We start from the raw sequence: 14,415 nt of genomic DNA, 5'->3' as shown, positions 1-14,415 counted from the left end.
CCCAATACAGGGGGCAATTGTCCAGAGTAGGTTTGCACTTCTGGGCAATTGCCATGCAAACCCTTACCTGTGAAATTCTGAAAGGGGTTTCCCAGTGAATCTTTGGGCTTCCCCTAATTTGAAGCTGGTGAGCTTGGAGGTTATGGTCACGTTTCTCAAATGTTCAATTAGATTTTCAATCTAAGCTCAACTGTTGCTTGCTTGATAGCTTGATTGTTGAGATGAGGTCTTTACACATCAATGTTGCTCAGTGAAAACCATCAACATATACATTCCAATTTTATAATGTTCCATTGGCGGGCAGAGAATTGCTGGAGATGTTAGTCACTAACTTGAGTACATGTGCTGGCATTCTGAAAAAAAAGATTAATTACCTGTGGTAGAATTTTAATCTTTCTTGTTAAGAAGTTAAGATTGTTCCACACAACTTGTTTCCCAACCTTTCATTCAGTTTTTGCAAGCTGTATTCTTCTGGTGCTCATTATTTGGTAAAGGGAACGGAAAGCTCAGGATTTATATTATAGAATGGTAGAATCGTAGAAACATATAGCACAAAAAGGTGCCATTGGGCCCATTGCCTCTGTGCTGGTAAAAAAATCTAAGTCAAATCTGTCTTTTCAGCAATTAGTCCATCGCCTCATCAACAATGGCACTGTAAGTGCATATACAAGCACTTTTTAAATGTGATGGGAGGGTTCTATTGTACCACCAGGGAGGATTAAGCACATAGATTTTTGAAGATGATGGTACATATTGAGAGAGTAATTAACAAAGTGTATAATGGGCACTTGAGCAAAATAAATTTGTAGGATTACGAGAATATAATGGGTGATTGGGACTGATGGATTACTCCACAGAGAGCTGGTGTAGACTTGATGGACTGAATGGCCTCCTCCTTTGCTGTAATGACTCTATAACTATGCATTCCAGGCCCCTATCACCCTCTGGATGGAAAATGTTCTCCTCAACTCCCTCTAATCCTTCCATCATTATTTTAAATCTATACAGCTTGGTTATTGACTGCTTTGCAAAGGGAATAGGTCCTTCATATCCACAGGACCTAGGCCTCTCGTAATGTTATACATCTCAATTAAATCTCTTCTCAGCCTCATCTGTTCCAAAGAAAGCAATCACAGCCTATCCATTCTTCCGTCAAAGCTAAACTTCTGCTGTTCTGGCAACATCCTCTGTACCCTCTCTAGTGCAATCACATCCTTCCTGTAATAGGGTGACCAGAAGTATCCTAGCTGCACCCTAATCAATGTTTTATACAGTTCTTGTACAACCCCTCTGCACTTCTATTCAATGTTAATATTATTTATTTTTTATTCATTTGTGGGACATGGGTGTTGCTGGCTGGCCAGCATTTTATTGCCCATCCCTAGTTGCCCTTGAGAGGGTGGTGGTGAGCTGCCTTCTTGAATCGCTGCAGTTCATGTTCTGTGGGTTTACCCACAATGCCGCTAGGGAGGGAATTCCAGGATTTTGACCCAGTGACTGTGAACGAACGGCGATATATTTCCAAGTCTGGATGGTGAGTGGCTTGGAGGGGAATTTGCAGGTGGTGGTGTTCCCATTTATCTGCTGCCCTTGTCTTTCTATATGGAAGTGGTCGTCGGTTTGGGAGGTGCTGTCTAAAGACTTTGGTGAATTGCTGCAGTGCTTCTTGTAGATAGTACACACTGCTGCTACTGAGCATCGGTGGTGGAGGGAGTGGATGTTTGTAAATGTGGTGCCAATCAAGTAGGGCTGCTTTGACCTTATATGGAATATGAGGTCATAAGAACATAAGGACTAGGAGCAGGAGTAGGCCATCTGGCCCCTCGAGCCTGCTCCGCCATCCAATAGGATCATGGCTAATCTTTTTGTGGACTCAGCTCCACTTACCCGCCCGCTCACCATAACCCTTAATTCCTTTATTGTTCAAAAATTTATCTATCCTTGCCTTAAAAACATTCAATGAGGAGGCCTCAGCTGCTTCACTGGGCAGGGAATTCCACAGATTCACAACCCTTTGTGTGAAGAAGTTCCTCCTCAACTCAGTCCTAAATCTGCTTCCCCTTATTTTGAGGCTATGCTCCCTAGTTCTAGTTTCACCCGCCAGTGGAAACAACTTCTCTGCTTCTATCTTATCTATTCCCTTCATAATCTTATATGTTTCTATAAGGTCTCCCCTCATCCTTCTGAATTCCAATGAGTATAGCCCCAGCCTACTCAGTCTCTCCTTATAAGCCAACCCTCTCAACTCCGGAATCAACCTAGTGAATCTCCTCTGCACCCCCTCCAGTGCCAGTATATCCTTTCCCAAGTAAGGAGACCAAAACTGTACACAGTACTCCAGGTGTGGCCTCACCAGCACCTTATACAGCTGCAACATAATCTCGCTGTTTTTAAACTCCATCCCTCTAGCAATGAAGGACAAAATTCCATTTGCCTTCTTAATTACCTGCTGCACCTGCAAACCATTTTCTTGAGATTCCTGCACAAGGACACCCAGGTCCCTCTGCACAGCAGCATGCTGCAATTTTTTACCATTTAAATAATAGTCCATTTTGCTGTTATTCCTACCAAAATGGATGACCTCACATTTACCAACATTGTACTCCATCTGCCAGACCCTCACCCACTCACTTAGATTATCTATATCCCTTTGCAGACTTTCAGCGTTCTCTGCACACTTTGCTCTTCCACCCATCTTAGGGTCATCTGCGAATTTTGACGCACTACACTTGGTCCCCAACTCCAAATCATCTATGTAAATCGTAAACAATTGCGGTCCCAACACTGATCCCTGAGTCTCACCACTAGTCACTGATCGCCAACCAGAAAAACACCCATTTACCCCCACTCTTTGCTTTCTGTTAGTTAACCAATCCTCTATCCGTGCTAATACATTACCCGTAACACTGTGCACCTTTATCTTATGTAGCAGTCTTTGGTGAGGCACCTTGTCAAATGCCTTCTGGAAATCCAGATACACCACATCCACAGGTTCCCCATTGTCCACTGCACATGTAATATTCTCACAGAATTCCACCAAATTAGTCAAACATGACCTGCCCTTCATGAACCCATGCTGCGTCTTACCAATGGGACGCAGCATGTCTCGCTATTTCTTCCTTGATTCAAGCATTTTCCCTACTACAGAAGTTAAGCTAACTGGCCTATAGTTACCTGCCTTTTGACTACCTCCTTTTTTAAACAGTGGCGTCACATTTGCTGTTTTCCAATCTGCGGGAACCACCCCAGAGTCCAGCGAATTTGGTAAATTACCACCAGTGCATTTGCTATTTCTCCCGCCATCTCTTTTAGTACCCTGGGATGCATTCCATCAGGACCAGGAGACTTGTCTACCTTTAAGCCCCATTAACTTGCCCAACACTACCTCTTTCGTGATAATGATAGTTTCTAGGTTCTCACCTGCCATAGCCTTCCTGTCATCAATTTTTGGCATGTTATTTGTGTTTTCCACTGTGAAGACCGACACAAAATACCTGTTCAATGCCATTTTCTCATTTCCAGTTATTACATCCCCCTTCTCATCCTCTAAAGGACCAATGTTTACTTTCGCCACTCTTTTTCATTTTATATATTTGTAGAAACTTTTGCTATCTGTTTTCATATTCTGAGCTAGTTTACTCTCATAATCCATCTTACCTTTCTTTATAGCTTTTTTCGTGGCTTTCTGCTGACCTTTAAAGATTTCATCAGAAACTTTAAAGGTCACATCAGAACTTCTATGATATCACACTGCCGAATCATAAAGCCCTCAAAGAGAAGGCTTCCATCATAGCTTTTTTTTTTTAACCAAACAACATGACCTATTACTGGCTCAAAATATAGAAGATGTTCTTACAAGAAACATTAATTTTCTTCCACAGATATATAATCTTCTTTTCAATTATGTCATTTCTGGTACAATCATAAACTCCATAACCATGACTTATGTTCAAAAGAGAGATAAACAGATATTTAAATTTATTTAATTCACACACAGAATATTAAATGTGTCGAACAGATAGTGGAGGTGGATAGGTCAACCTATTCAATTGGGAATTGAAAACATTTTGGTAAGTGAAGCAATAGGAGGAGAGTAAGAGGCACAGAACAGAAAAGTATTTTTGAACTTTGTCAGATGGATGACAGCAAACATCTTCAGTCTTTTATATTTCATGTGTTCCTAATGTTCTTTCTGCACCAGAGCAACCATTTACTTTGGACACCTTCTGGGAGTAATGGGCTATAAGTATTTAGATTTCAAAATTCTCAGCTTTATTCTAAATACATTCATGGCCTCACTCTTCCCTATTTCTGTAATCTCCTCCAGCCCCAAAACCCTCCAAGAGTTTTGCACTCTTCCAATTCTGGCCTCTTTTAATTGCTCTGCCAATGCCACCTGTGCTTTCAGCTGCCAAGACACTGAGCTCTGGACTGCTCTCTCTGCACCTCTCTTTCTTCCTTTAAAGCACTCCTTAAAACCTACCTCTTTGACCAAGTTTTGGTCATCTCCCCTAATCCAATAACAACTTGTACTAATATAGCACCTTTCACACAGTAAAAAGACCGAGGCACTTCACATTACAAAGCAAGATTTGACACCAAACTGCATAAGGAAATATTCGGGCAGGTAATCAAAAGCTTGGTCAAATAGGTGGGTGCAGTTGTGAATGAATTGAGAGGAATTTTTTTCAGGCATAGAGAAAAAAGGCAGTAGGATTAGGAAAGAAAAGGAGGATGTGGGTAGATAGCTGTACAAGGATGTGATCAAAGATGGCTTTGTCCATGATTAATATGATAGGATTTAGCATGGCCATGTGAGATGGTGAGGTCCAAGGGGTGGCTGTGATTATGGGTTGGCGAGTTTACATGGAGCAAGATATTATGGGAGCATATAGGTTGGCAGTGAACCCAAAGGGGAAAGAGAGCAAGATGAATTGAGATGGAGGCTGAAATTATCAAGGATGCAAAGTTGTACAGTGCAAAGGCTGAGGGATGGAAGATATCGTGGTGAGAACATTTTTGCAATATTTGGTTGAGCGGTGGAGAGTTAGGACTTTAAATGAGAAGTGAGCAGAGTGGAATAAGGTGAGATACTGAAGGGAAGAGAAAGTGCCAGAGAAAGGAGAAAGATCAAGGTGTGATTTGATGGTAAGGACTACATTTCTATGGTGGAGGCTTGGGAGGGCCAAATGGTGGAAGATATAGCCAAGGAGAGAGGCTTCATATTTGGGGGAAGATATCATCACCCCTCAGCTAGGTTTCTGTCAGGGCCATGAAGTCAATACAATTATCCACAATAAACTCATGTTGGCAAGGGATTTGTTCACAACTGAATGGATATCCTGGAGAAAAACATGGAGAGGCACAGAGGCATTTATAGCTGATCTGCTACTGGCAGAGTCCACAGGAGAGAAGATTGGCAAGATTAGTCCTCAGTGGGAAGGTTGTTGAGAGTGTAGGATGGGGCAGTTGGGGTGATTCTCATTAGGAGGCAACACGATTCTTTGACAGAGAGATGTCAAGTAAAGGACAGGGGGAACTGTAGGCTTATCTAGCCTGAAATGGAGGCAGGGCAGTGGGAAGATTGTGGAGTACTGAAGGGTTAGCTGATCATTTGGGAAGGCAAAATGTCTGAGAGTGGTGAATGAAAGGAGCATGACAACAGGATAGAGAAGTCTAGGAGGAACAACAAGGAAGGAAATATAAAGAGAGGGAACAATCTCCTATGGACTCCGAGTCAAGTGTTGCTTGATAACACTCCTGTGAAGTGCCATGCAATATTTTACTGCATTAATGATGCTATATAAATACAAGTTGTTAATAACTTTACAAACATAAAATGTTTCTTATAAAACATTAACTCCTGTTTCTCTTTCCACAGATGCTGCTTGACCTGCATCTGTCTATCCAGTATCTATCCAGTATTTTCTGTTTTTTTATTTCAGATTTTCAGCATCAGCAGTATTTTGCTTTTATATAACGTCCCTTATTCCCAACTCAAGTCATGATGCATTGACATCAGTACTCCACTTTATGACAGTCACTATCATTTGTTCTGCAGAAAATAATTTCAGGATGTTAATAATAATACCTTTCCCTACTTTATCTCTGGCTAAAGTAGCAAGAATAAAGTAAAACTCGGCAGCTGTACAAGGATAACCTTTGTGGACCAACCTGCTCCCTAATTCTCTACTATTCAAGATTGGGAACAATTCCAAACCTGTCAGTGGTGCTCTTCTACTTCTAGGAATGTAGGAATAGAAATTGGTCATCAGCCGTTCAAGTCCATTCTGTCATCCAATGAGATCTTGGCTAATCTGAATCCTACTTCCTTTTACCAACCTTAGCTCCATACCTCCTAATACAATTGATTTGCAAAATTATGTTGATCCCAGATGTAAAAATATTAATCAAGCTAGTATCTACTGCCTTAGTGGGAAAGAGTCCACTTTTTTCCATCCTTTCTTGGAGTACTGTTTCTTAACTTCTCTCCTGAATGACCTGGCTCGTAAGGTTATGACCCCATATCCTGGACTTCCTCACCAGTGCAATTCCTTTTTCTCTGTCTAAAAATCCTTAAAACCTCAATCTAATAACTCCTTAACCTCAATATACCAAGAAATGCAAACCTAATTTATCTAATCCTGTCTCACATTTTACTCTTGGAGTGCTAGTTACATTTGGGTGAATCTGCGCCTCGCTTTTTTCAAGGCTAATGTATCCTTTCTAAAGTGTGGTGTCCAGAACCTTGTCCTCTTCATATAAAGGTAACTTTATTTTTAGTTGTTTTGTACTTAATTACTATTTTTAGTGATCTGTTTATAGGGTTTTCCAATTATCTTTGGATCACCACTGTCCCCACCTATTCACTATTTGCAAATACTTGGATTTTTTTTCTGGGTCCAAAATAAATGACGCAACACTTAATGACGTTGAAATCCATCCGCCAGTGTTTTTACCAGTTAATCTACAATTGTCACTTTGTAATGTTATGCTGCTGTCTACGCTTAAACGCTGGGTCATCGGCAAACTGTGATTATATGGGTTACTTCTATGAGATATTGTGTTACCTCAGTTATTAAAATAGTGATTAAGTACCACGACTGGCAAGCAACGGATGGAGTTAACATCAATTATGATGCCGTTGGCAATTGCTGTCGGTTAAAAAAATCGTATCCATGTTATTTTTCTCCGCTCCTGGCTACCTAGCACAAACCTAGCGGTGAAACTGCACAACTACAAACTGGAAGTTTTTATTATAAAATGGATGGATCTTTACAAAGTAAATCTAAAATATTTAACTAGCAATCTTAATGACTATATTTACATTGATGAGATAGTAACATTTTCAAGGATGTCGAGTAATTAAATAAAGACCCTATATCCTTTAGGATTATCCACTGGTACGTTCGCTTCTGTCATAATCATAAATCCTGCTTAAGTGAGCTAATGGGAGTTGGTTGGTGCTACAAGTTTTGGCCAGTTAACACAGATTAGCACTGAAGTAGGAATATAATGAAGGTATTGGTAGAGGCTTGGAAATAGCAGTTTACGCGGCCTCCCGATCCTATATTTTCGAGCATGACGTGTGTCAGGAACTATTTCGGAAAACCTTTTTTCTTGTTCAAAAGTACAGCATTGACTGTTCAGCTTTGAGACGTCCGGTGGTTATAAAAAGCACAATTTACTTTTAAAATGTATTTTTGCACGCTGTTTGAGTTGAGTATAAAGATTTTTTATAGTGTCTACGTTCTCACTTAATCTGATATGAATGTATTTGGGCAGTAATAAATCTGCACCTGTAGTCCTCACTATACTGAGCAAATCGCTGCCACTTAGATGAATTGTCAAACTACTTGAACTTCATTGCCACCAGAATGCACAAATAAGCGCCATTAACACATTAGGTCCAATACATGTTCAATGTATGCAGAGAATTTAAAGATGGTTTTATTTTCTTTGTCATTTATATAGCGTAGATTCCGTGGTGCTCACCATCAAGTGTATAGTAGCTTGAAATGGAGTGAGTGTACAACCCAATCACGTTCATGGGTATTGTCATTAAGTGTTGCATCATTTATTTTGGACCCAGAAAAAAAATCCAAGTATTTGCAAATAGTGATATAGTCCAGGTTTAATTTATCCTCTGTTTAACCTTGGCGTTTCTTTCCCCCCGCTTTGGCGGTTCCAGAGATACTTTACAGCTCCCTCTTTCTTCACTCTAATTTCAGGTACCTCTTCTGCTCGTCTTGAAGCTGCGAACCCAGTATATCCGAGATTAGACAAGAAGGTCTCACTTTTCGAAAAAAAGTAGCTGGAAATCACATTATTTTAGAGGGCTTGGTTATTCAGGAACTGTTTAAAAGTTTTTTTTTCGCTGACGACTAACTTAAATGTTTTGTGACAGGATGTAGGAAAATTATTTGCTAATAAAATTGTCATCGGAACCAATTTATTTTTTTGACCTAATGGACTATTTATCTTTGAAATGCCATTTTACTGTGTGGCATCTTGAAATAACAAATGGGAAAATATCCAGTTTTTGTTCATGTAGGTTAGCACTGTCATAGGGGCATGCTTGGGCTAAAATCTAAGTCAATTAACGGCGGCTTCATCCACTGTCTCCTGCTAAACCATAACCGAAGTTTGAAAATCTAATTATTGTCTCTATGGCACATGTATTCCTTGCTCCCTACATGCTATAAAATAATACCTGTTCTAATTGTACTCCGGAAGTGAGGATTTGACGGTGGTTGTCGGGTTATTTGACAGAAAATACGTAAGTGAAGAAAGGAAAGTAGGAGTTACATTTATATAACACATCGCTGGGCGCCTCACAGCGCTCTACAGCCAATGTAATACTTTGGAAGCGCAATCATTGTTGTAATGTTAGTGCTCTGACCCTGGATCCTTTTGTAATCATATATTTCTTTTATAAACTCAATCGTGTTTCAAAAACCCTTGAGAGATTAGCAACCACTTATTAGTGTAAAAAAAAACATTTTAAAGGGGAGAAAATGACCTGTCTCAATCTCCCAACTATTGAGTGAGCGAGGAAAGGTGAGAATCGAACTGAATTAAGCCCGTCAGGTAAGAGTCCCGCAATTTTCCCAATGGGGGTGGGGTGGTTTAGGCTGGGAGGAGTCCCTAGCAGTGCCCACATGGAGCTGCCATTGCCCCTTTAAATGCACTTGTATCCTGTTCCAATTTCTCCCGCGCCTCAAGGAGCTGGTCCTGGAGACACGCGTGCGCATTTGTGGCCGGCAGGCTGCGCACTTTGGGAGGGGAGTGTGGTTTTACATTCAGTCTGGGTCACAAACTAAAACATTTCCAGCAAGTGGCCTTCCCTCTTATTTACAGCAACACACGCAGTGATGTGTGCGCCCCGCCAAATACCGGGAACTGTGACGAGGAGGCTCCTGCGAAGTGATGGAATGATCCGTTATTCCTTATCATAAACTTGGTGTTGGGTTTCCTGAGTACTTCCAACAGAGAGAGAGGGGAAGAAGCAATACTTTATTCTCACGGACGAGAGGAAGAGAAGAGATTTATTTTTTTAAAAACCAAATAACTAGCTGCTTGGCACTTTCCATGAAGGACAAAGTGGAAGAAGGAGTGCCTGTCAACCTCTGAGGAAAAGGGAGAGAGAGAGAGAGGCAGAGGGAAGAAAAGTCACTCAGTCCCGCCAGCCATCCTCGGACACCGGGCAAGTGGAGGCGACCGAGCCCGGGGGGTGGTGGTGCTGGGGGGGCTGGAGGGGAGTCCAAGGCGGCCTGTGACATGGCGGCGGCGGCGGGAACAGGAGGGGTCAGCACCCTGCCTGATGCCGGCAGCAGCCCCTTCCCTCCGGGATCATTCAAGGAGCCCAAGAGACTGTACTGTAAAAACGGGGGCTACTTCCTGAGGATCTTACCGGACGGCAGGGTGGACGGAACCCGGGAGAAGAACGATGGCAACAGTGAGTGTCTTCTGAGTGTTGCAGATTTCCACAAACATTTTACTGAAAAGTTTTGTTTTTAAATGCTCTAGTTCCTTGTTTTCATTCCGCACGCAAGGCTTTATTTCCATTATTATTATTGTTATTTACTATCCCAGTTAAGTGATGCACATTCCATTTCCATTGATGTACTGCAGCCCGAATTCCCAAACCAGCAGTTAGTCATATTATTGCTATGTAATAATTAACTTAGTTTCTATCCGGCCCCAGTTGCAATTTATGATTTCGACTCTCGTCCTGACCACCAGTTCCACAAATAGTTTCTATTTATAAACTCGATTTATGCCCATCCCCAGGGGTACAATAACCTATCCACCTTGTATCTGTCTTAACGCCACAACATTTGTTTGGTCTTTAGGGGGGGCACCCTGTATAAGGGATCGTCTTCTTGCAGCGGCTTTACCATGTTGTGGGGCCGAGCTGCCTTTGCCACACCATCTGCACTTTTCTCTTTGTCTTCTTTTGCTCACAGGTCTGACAGGTAGTAATTCTTGTGGTCAATAACTATTCTTTTTAAAAAAAAAACCCCACTCGCATCATCAGCTGAAACAAAATGGTTGGGGCGTCGGGTTGCCTGGCAACTATAAATAAAACAATCTCGCCCCCACCACACACACTCCCTGATAACTTTATTGCCTTCAATAGATTTCGGAAATTCTTAATGTTTCTCTGTATATCGAAGACGTGTTAAATATTTCTTTCAACTTTTACAGACAAATCTGGCATTTTTAAATAAAATGGTCCAACTCTCACCCCCATGAGTAATTATGTACATGAAATCTAATGTAAGCCTTCAGAAATAGCATATTATTAAAATCCCAGCCGCGTTCTTGTTGCATTCTTATACACACTTATTAATGATACGAATATAAAAGCAAAATACTGCTGATGCTGAAATGTGAAACAGAAACAGAAAATGCTGGAAAATCTCCAGCAGGTCTGACTGCATCTGTGGAGAGAAAATAGAGCTAATGTTTCGAGTCTGGATGACCCTTCCTCAAGAGCTGAAGACAATAGAAAATAGGATGTGATTTATAATGTTAGGGTGAAAGGTGAGGGGGAGAGGGGTATGGACAAAGATGTCATAGACAAGAAGAAGTCTCACAATACCAGGTTAAAGTCCAACAGGTTTATTTGGAATCACGAGCCTTCGGGGCACTGATCCTTCATCAGGTGAGTCAGCTGATGAAGACTAATTAGGGTGCCGATACCGGCCTCTTCAGAGATCAGAATATGTAAACGGCAGAACAAAGATAAGTAGAGTCATAGAGTCCTACAGCGCAGAAAAGGCCTTTCAGCCCATCGAGTCTGCACCAATAATGACAACCACTAAAGTCATGCTATTCCCATTTTCCAGCATCTGTCCCATATCCTTGAATGTTATACTGTTTCAAGTGCTCATCTAAATACTTTTCAAAGGTTTCTAGCCTCCACTATCTTCCCAGGCAGTGCATTCCAGATTCCCACCACCGTCTGAGTGAGAAAAAGATTTTCATAAATCCCTTTTGAAATTCATGCCCTTTACCCTAAAACTATGCCCCTCGTGATTGACCCCTGAACCAAGGGGAACAGCTGCTTCCTATTCACCCTGTCCATACCCCTGATAATGTTATACACCTTAATCATGTCCTCCCCTCAGCCTTCTCTGCTCTGAAGAAAACAATCCAAGCCTATCCAGTCTCCTTCTAGCTCAAATGCTCCACCTGAGGTAACATCCTGGTGAACCACCTCTAGTGCAATTACATCCTTCCTATGGTGAGATGATCAGAACCGCAGTGTACTCCAGCTGTGGACTAACCACACAGCTCCAACATTACCCCCTTGCTCTTATACTGTACGCCACTACTGACAAAAGCATGTGTCCCATGTGACTTCTTAACTATCCTATTCACATGCTCTGCTTCAGGAATCTGTGAATAAGTACCCAAAATCCAACTGTTCCTCTGAGCTTCCTAGTGTCTTGTCAATCATTAAATACTCCCTTGACTTGTTACTTCTTCCAAAGTGCATTACCCTTGCTCTGCCTATCTGACCAACCCATCTATATCATCCTATAATGTACGACCACCTTCTTCACTAGTAACCACCCTACCAATCTTAGTGTCATCTGCAAACTTGCTTATCATTCCCCCCACATTATCATTTATGTTTATAAGAAACAAAGGGTCCCAGCATTGAAGCTTGTGGGATGCCACTGGACACAGTGTCACAAGGTAAGCCTGAAACAATTAATGACATGAAATGTTCTTGAAATGCAACACTCAGACAATCATCTTGTGCAATGGGATCTGTAAATGCTGTAGTCAGAGAGGGATATGCACAGGATGCAAGTGAATGATTGAATTATGTTTTTCAGCATATCATTAACCATCTTTGTGGTAGTAATGGGATTGATATGTCAATAGGTAGAGCGCTTAAACATTAAATGTCTGTTGCCGCTTATTCACCTGATCTCAATCAGTTGCGATTGGTGGGGGGGACGGGGAACAAAATTATATAAATGAGCAGTATGGATGCTTTATAAAATTTGTGTCAGAAACATCAGCTAAAACAACATATGTGCAGCTGGGTTGAGATGGATAACAGTACAACAAAAATGCAACTCAGTGAGAGCTTTTGTTCTAGTGCCAGTTACTACTAGACTCTGTTCAGGACGTGGGGGGAGGGAAATCCAAAGTTTTACGGTTTAGAGGTTTCTGTATTTTTCCGGTTTCCTTTATTGCTACAAGATGTTTGTGCGTAATTGAAATGAATTACTTCCTTGAGTTGTCAGATGCTTGCCCTACTGTAATGTAAGAGCTCTCATTGCAATGGATTTGCATCATTTTAGTGGCAGAAGTGCTATGATGTTATCTGAACTTTTAAATGTTGCGCAGGCTTTCGCAATTTTTCATTTTCCCTACTCTCTTCCTTTCTCTCTCTCTCTCTTCCCCCCCATCCCCCACCTTTCAGGCGCCTAGAGAAGGAACAACAGTTCACTCTCTCAACTATCTCGTTTTATGAAATATTGGAGTGAAATACGGATTGTATTGTTAGTGAAAACCCTGATGAGGTTTCAAATCAATTGAAGACTATTTTAAAGTGGGCCACAACATAGGTTCTCTTTAAAACGACATGTGGTTCATTGAGCATTTTGACATGTAATTGAGCTTCTTTTGCAGGCAGTATTGGGGGAAATGTTCGAGTATCATTTTAATTGCAGGACCGGCGTATTATAACTTTTTAAATTATTGAGCTGTGGTACATATCAGTGCCTGCATTCCAGGCCCTGACCAAATGGGTTTCTCTTTAGATAATATGTACCTGGTGAGAATTTCATTGAGCATTTTAGACAATGTAAACCTACATTAAAGTTGAGGTAATTTGCAACAGCCTTGTAAATCCAGAGATATATAAACACAATCCTTGAAAGGGCCTACAAGCTTTATAGAAGTAATGAAATTCACAGCTTATGATTTGTTCTTGTGTTGAATGCTGAAGGCTAGCTAAAATGTCATAGGCTGCACACAAAATGACGAACGTTTTTGGATTTACTGGGGGCAGAATGTGGTTTATACTCGAGTAGTCTCTTGGTTTAGTTTATTAGTATAAATGGCTAGAACTTGTCACATGAATTTGTGGCGTTGATTTGTCTTCTCATTCTCAAGCCATCCTTTCTGTAAAGAAAACTTTTTGTTTAATTCTGCAGGGTTAGTTTCGAAAGTAAATAGGGTAATTAGATTTTGCCAACAACCTGCCAACATTATGGCATTATATACTGTAGTAACCACAAACCAAATGAACAGCAATATATCAACCGCATTTAGAATGGGCACACCACTTATACTGCACCACATGCAGTGACGCCATCCCCTGACCTGCATTTTGTGTTTCATCGGGATGATTGTTTAATTAAGAACATATGGCTGTGCTTAAGAAAAAGTGATATCACTGGAATTTGAGCAGCTATATAGCATTGCTTTAGTTACTAATGAAATTGTAGACAATGCTATCATGTTGCATTTAATCAAAGGAAATGTAACGAGGAGCAAGGGTAAGCATATAACCTGTGATGCTGTTCCTAAATTGTTTCGGAGTCAAAAGGGAATTGAACATATATTAAAAAGATCTGAGTTTGCAATGCTTACATGGAGAGTGAAAGGGAGTGGACTTTCAAAGAGCTGGCACTGACATAATGGACCAAATGGTCACCACCTTTGCTGTATTATACTTTGCTGTGTGATTCTGTGAGCTTTGTAAAGTATAATTTAACTTGAATATGATATGAAATTGATTTATTTATTTAAGCTCACAGAATGTTTATAGCATGAAAAATGTAATGAATTTTTTCCAAAAGTGTAAAATAATCAAAATACCAAAATTATATCTGCAAATCAATTTTCCAATAAAAGGATTACATTCATGATCAATGGATATTT

At 40.8% G+C, this 14,415-nt stretch overlaps 2 protein-coding genes across 2 annotated transcripts in view; one reads left to right on the top strand and one right to left on the bottom strand.

The window, feature by feature from the left end:
- The window catches only part of nudt6 (nudix (nucleoside diphosphate linked moiety X)-type motif 6), a 232,293-nt gene that overhangs the window by 40,390 nt on the left and 177,488 nt on the right, over positions 1-14,415 (bottom strand). The gene's annotated exons all lie outside the window — the stretch shown is intronic.
- fgf2 (fibroblast growth factor 2) overlaps positions 9,769-14,415 on the top strand; it is an 86,308-nt gene continuing 81,661 nt past the window's right edge. The window contains exon 1 of the mRNA XM_078211294.1: positions 9,769-9,958. Coding sequence (XP_078067420.1) covers positions 9,781-9,958 — 178 coding nt within the window. The 5' untranslated portion in view covers positions 9,769-9,780. The remainder of the gene's footprint in view (positions 9,959-14,415) is intronic.

Source organism: Mustelus asterias, chromosome 1, assembly GCF_964213995.1.
Source record: "Mustelus asterias chromosome 1, sMusAst1.hap1.1, whole genome shotgun sequence".
NCBI classification, from domain to species: domain Eukaryota; kingdom Metazoa; phylum Chordata; class Chondrichthyes; order Carcharhiniformes; family Triakidae; genus Mustelus; species Mustelus asterias.
Note: the sequence above shows the minus strand (reverse complement) of the source record. Positions and strands in the feature narration are given on the sequence as shown.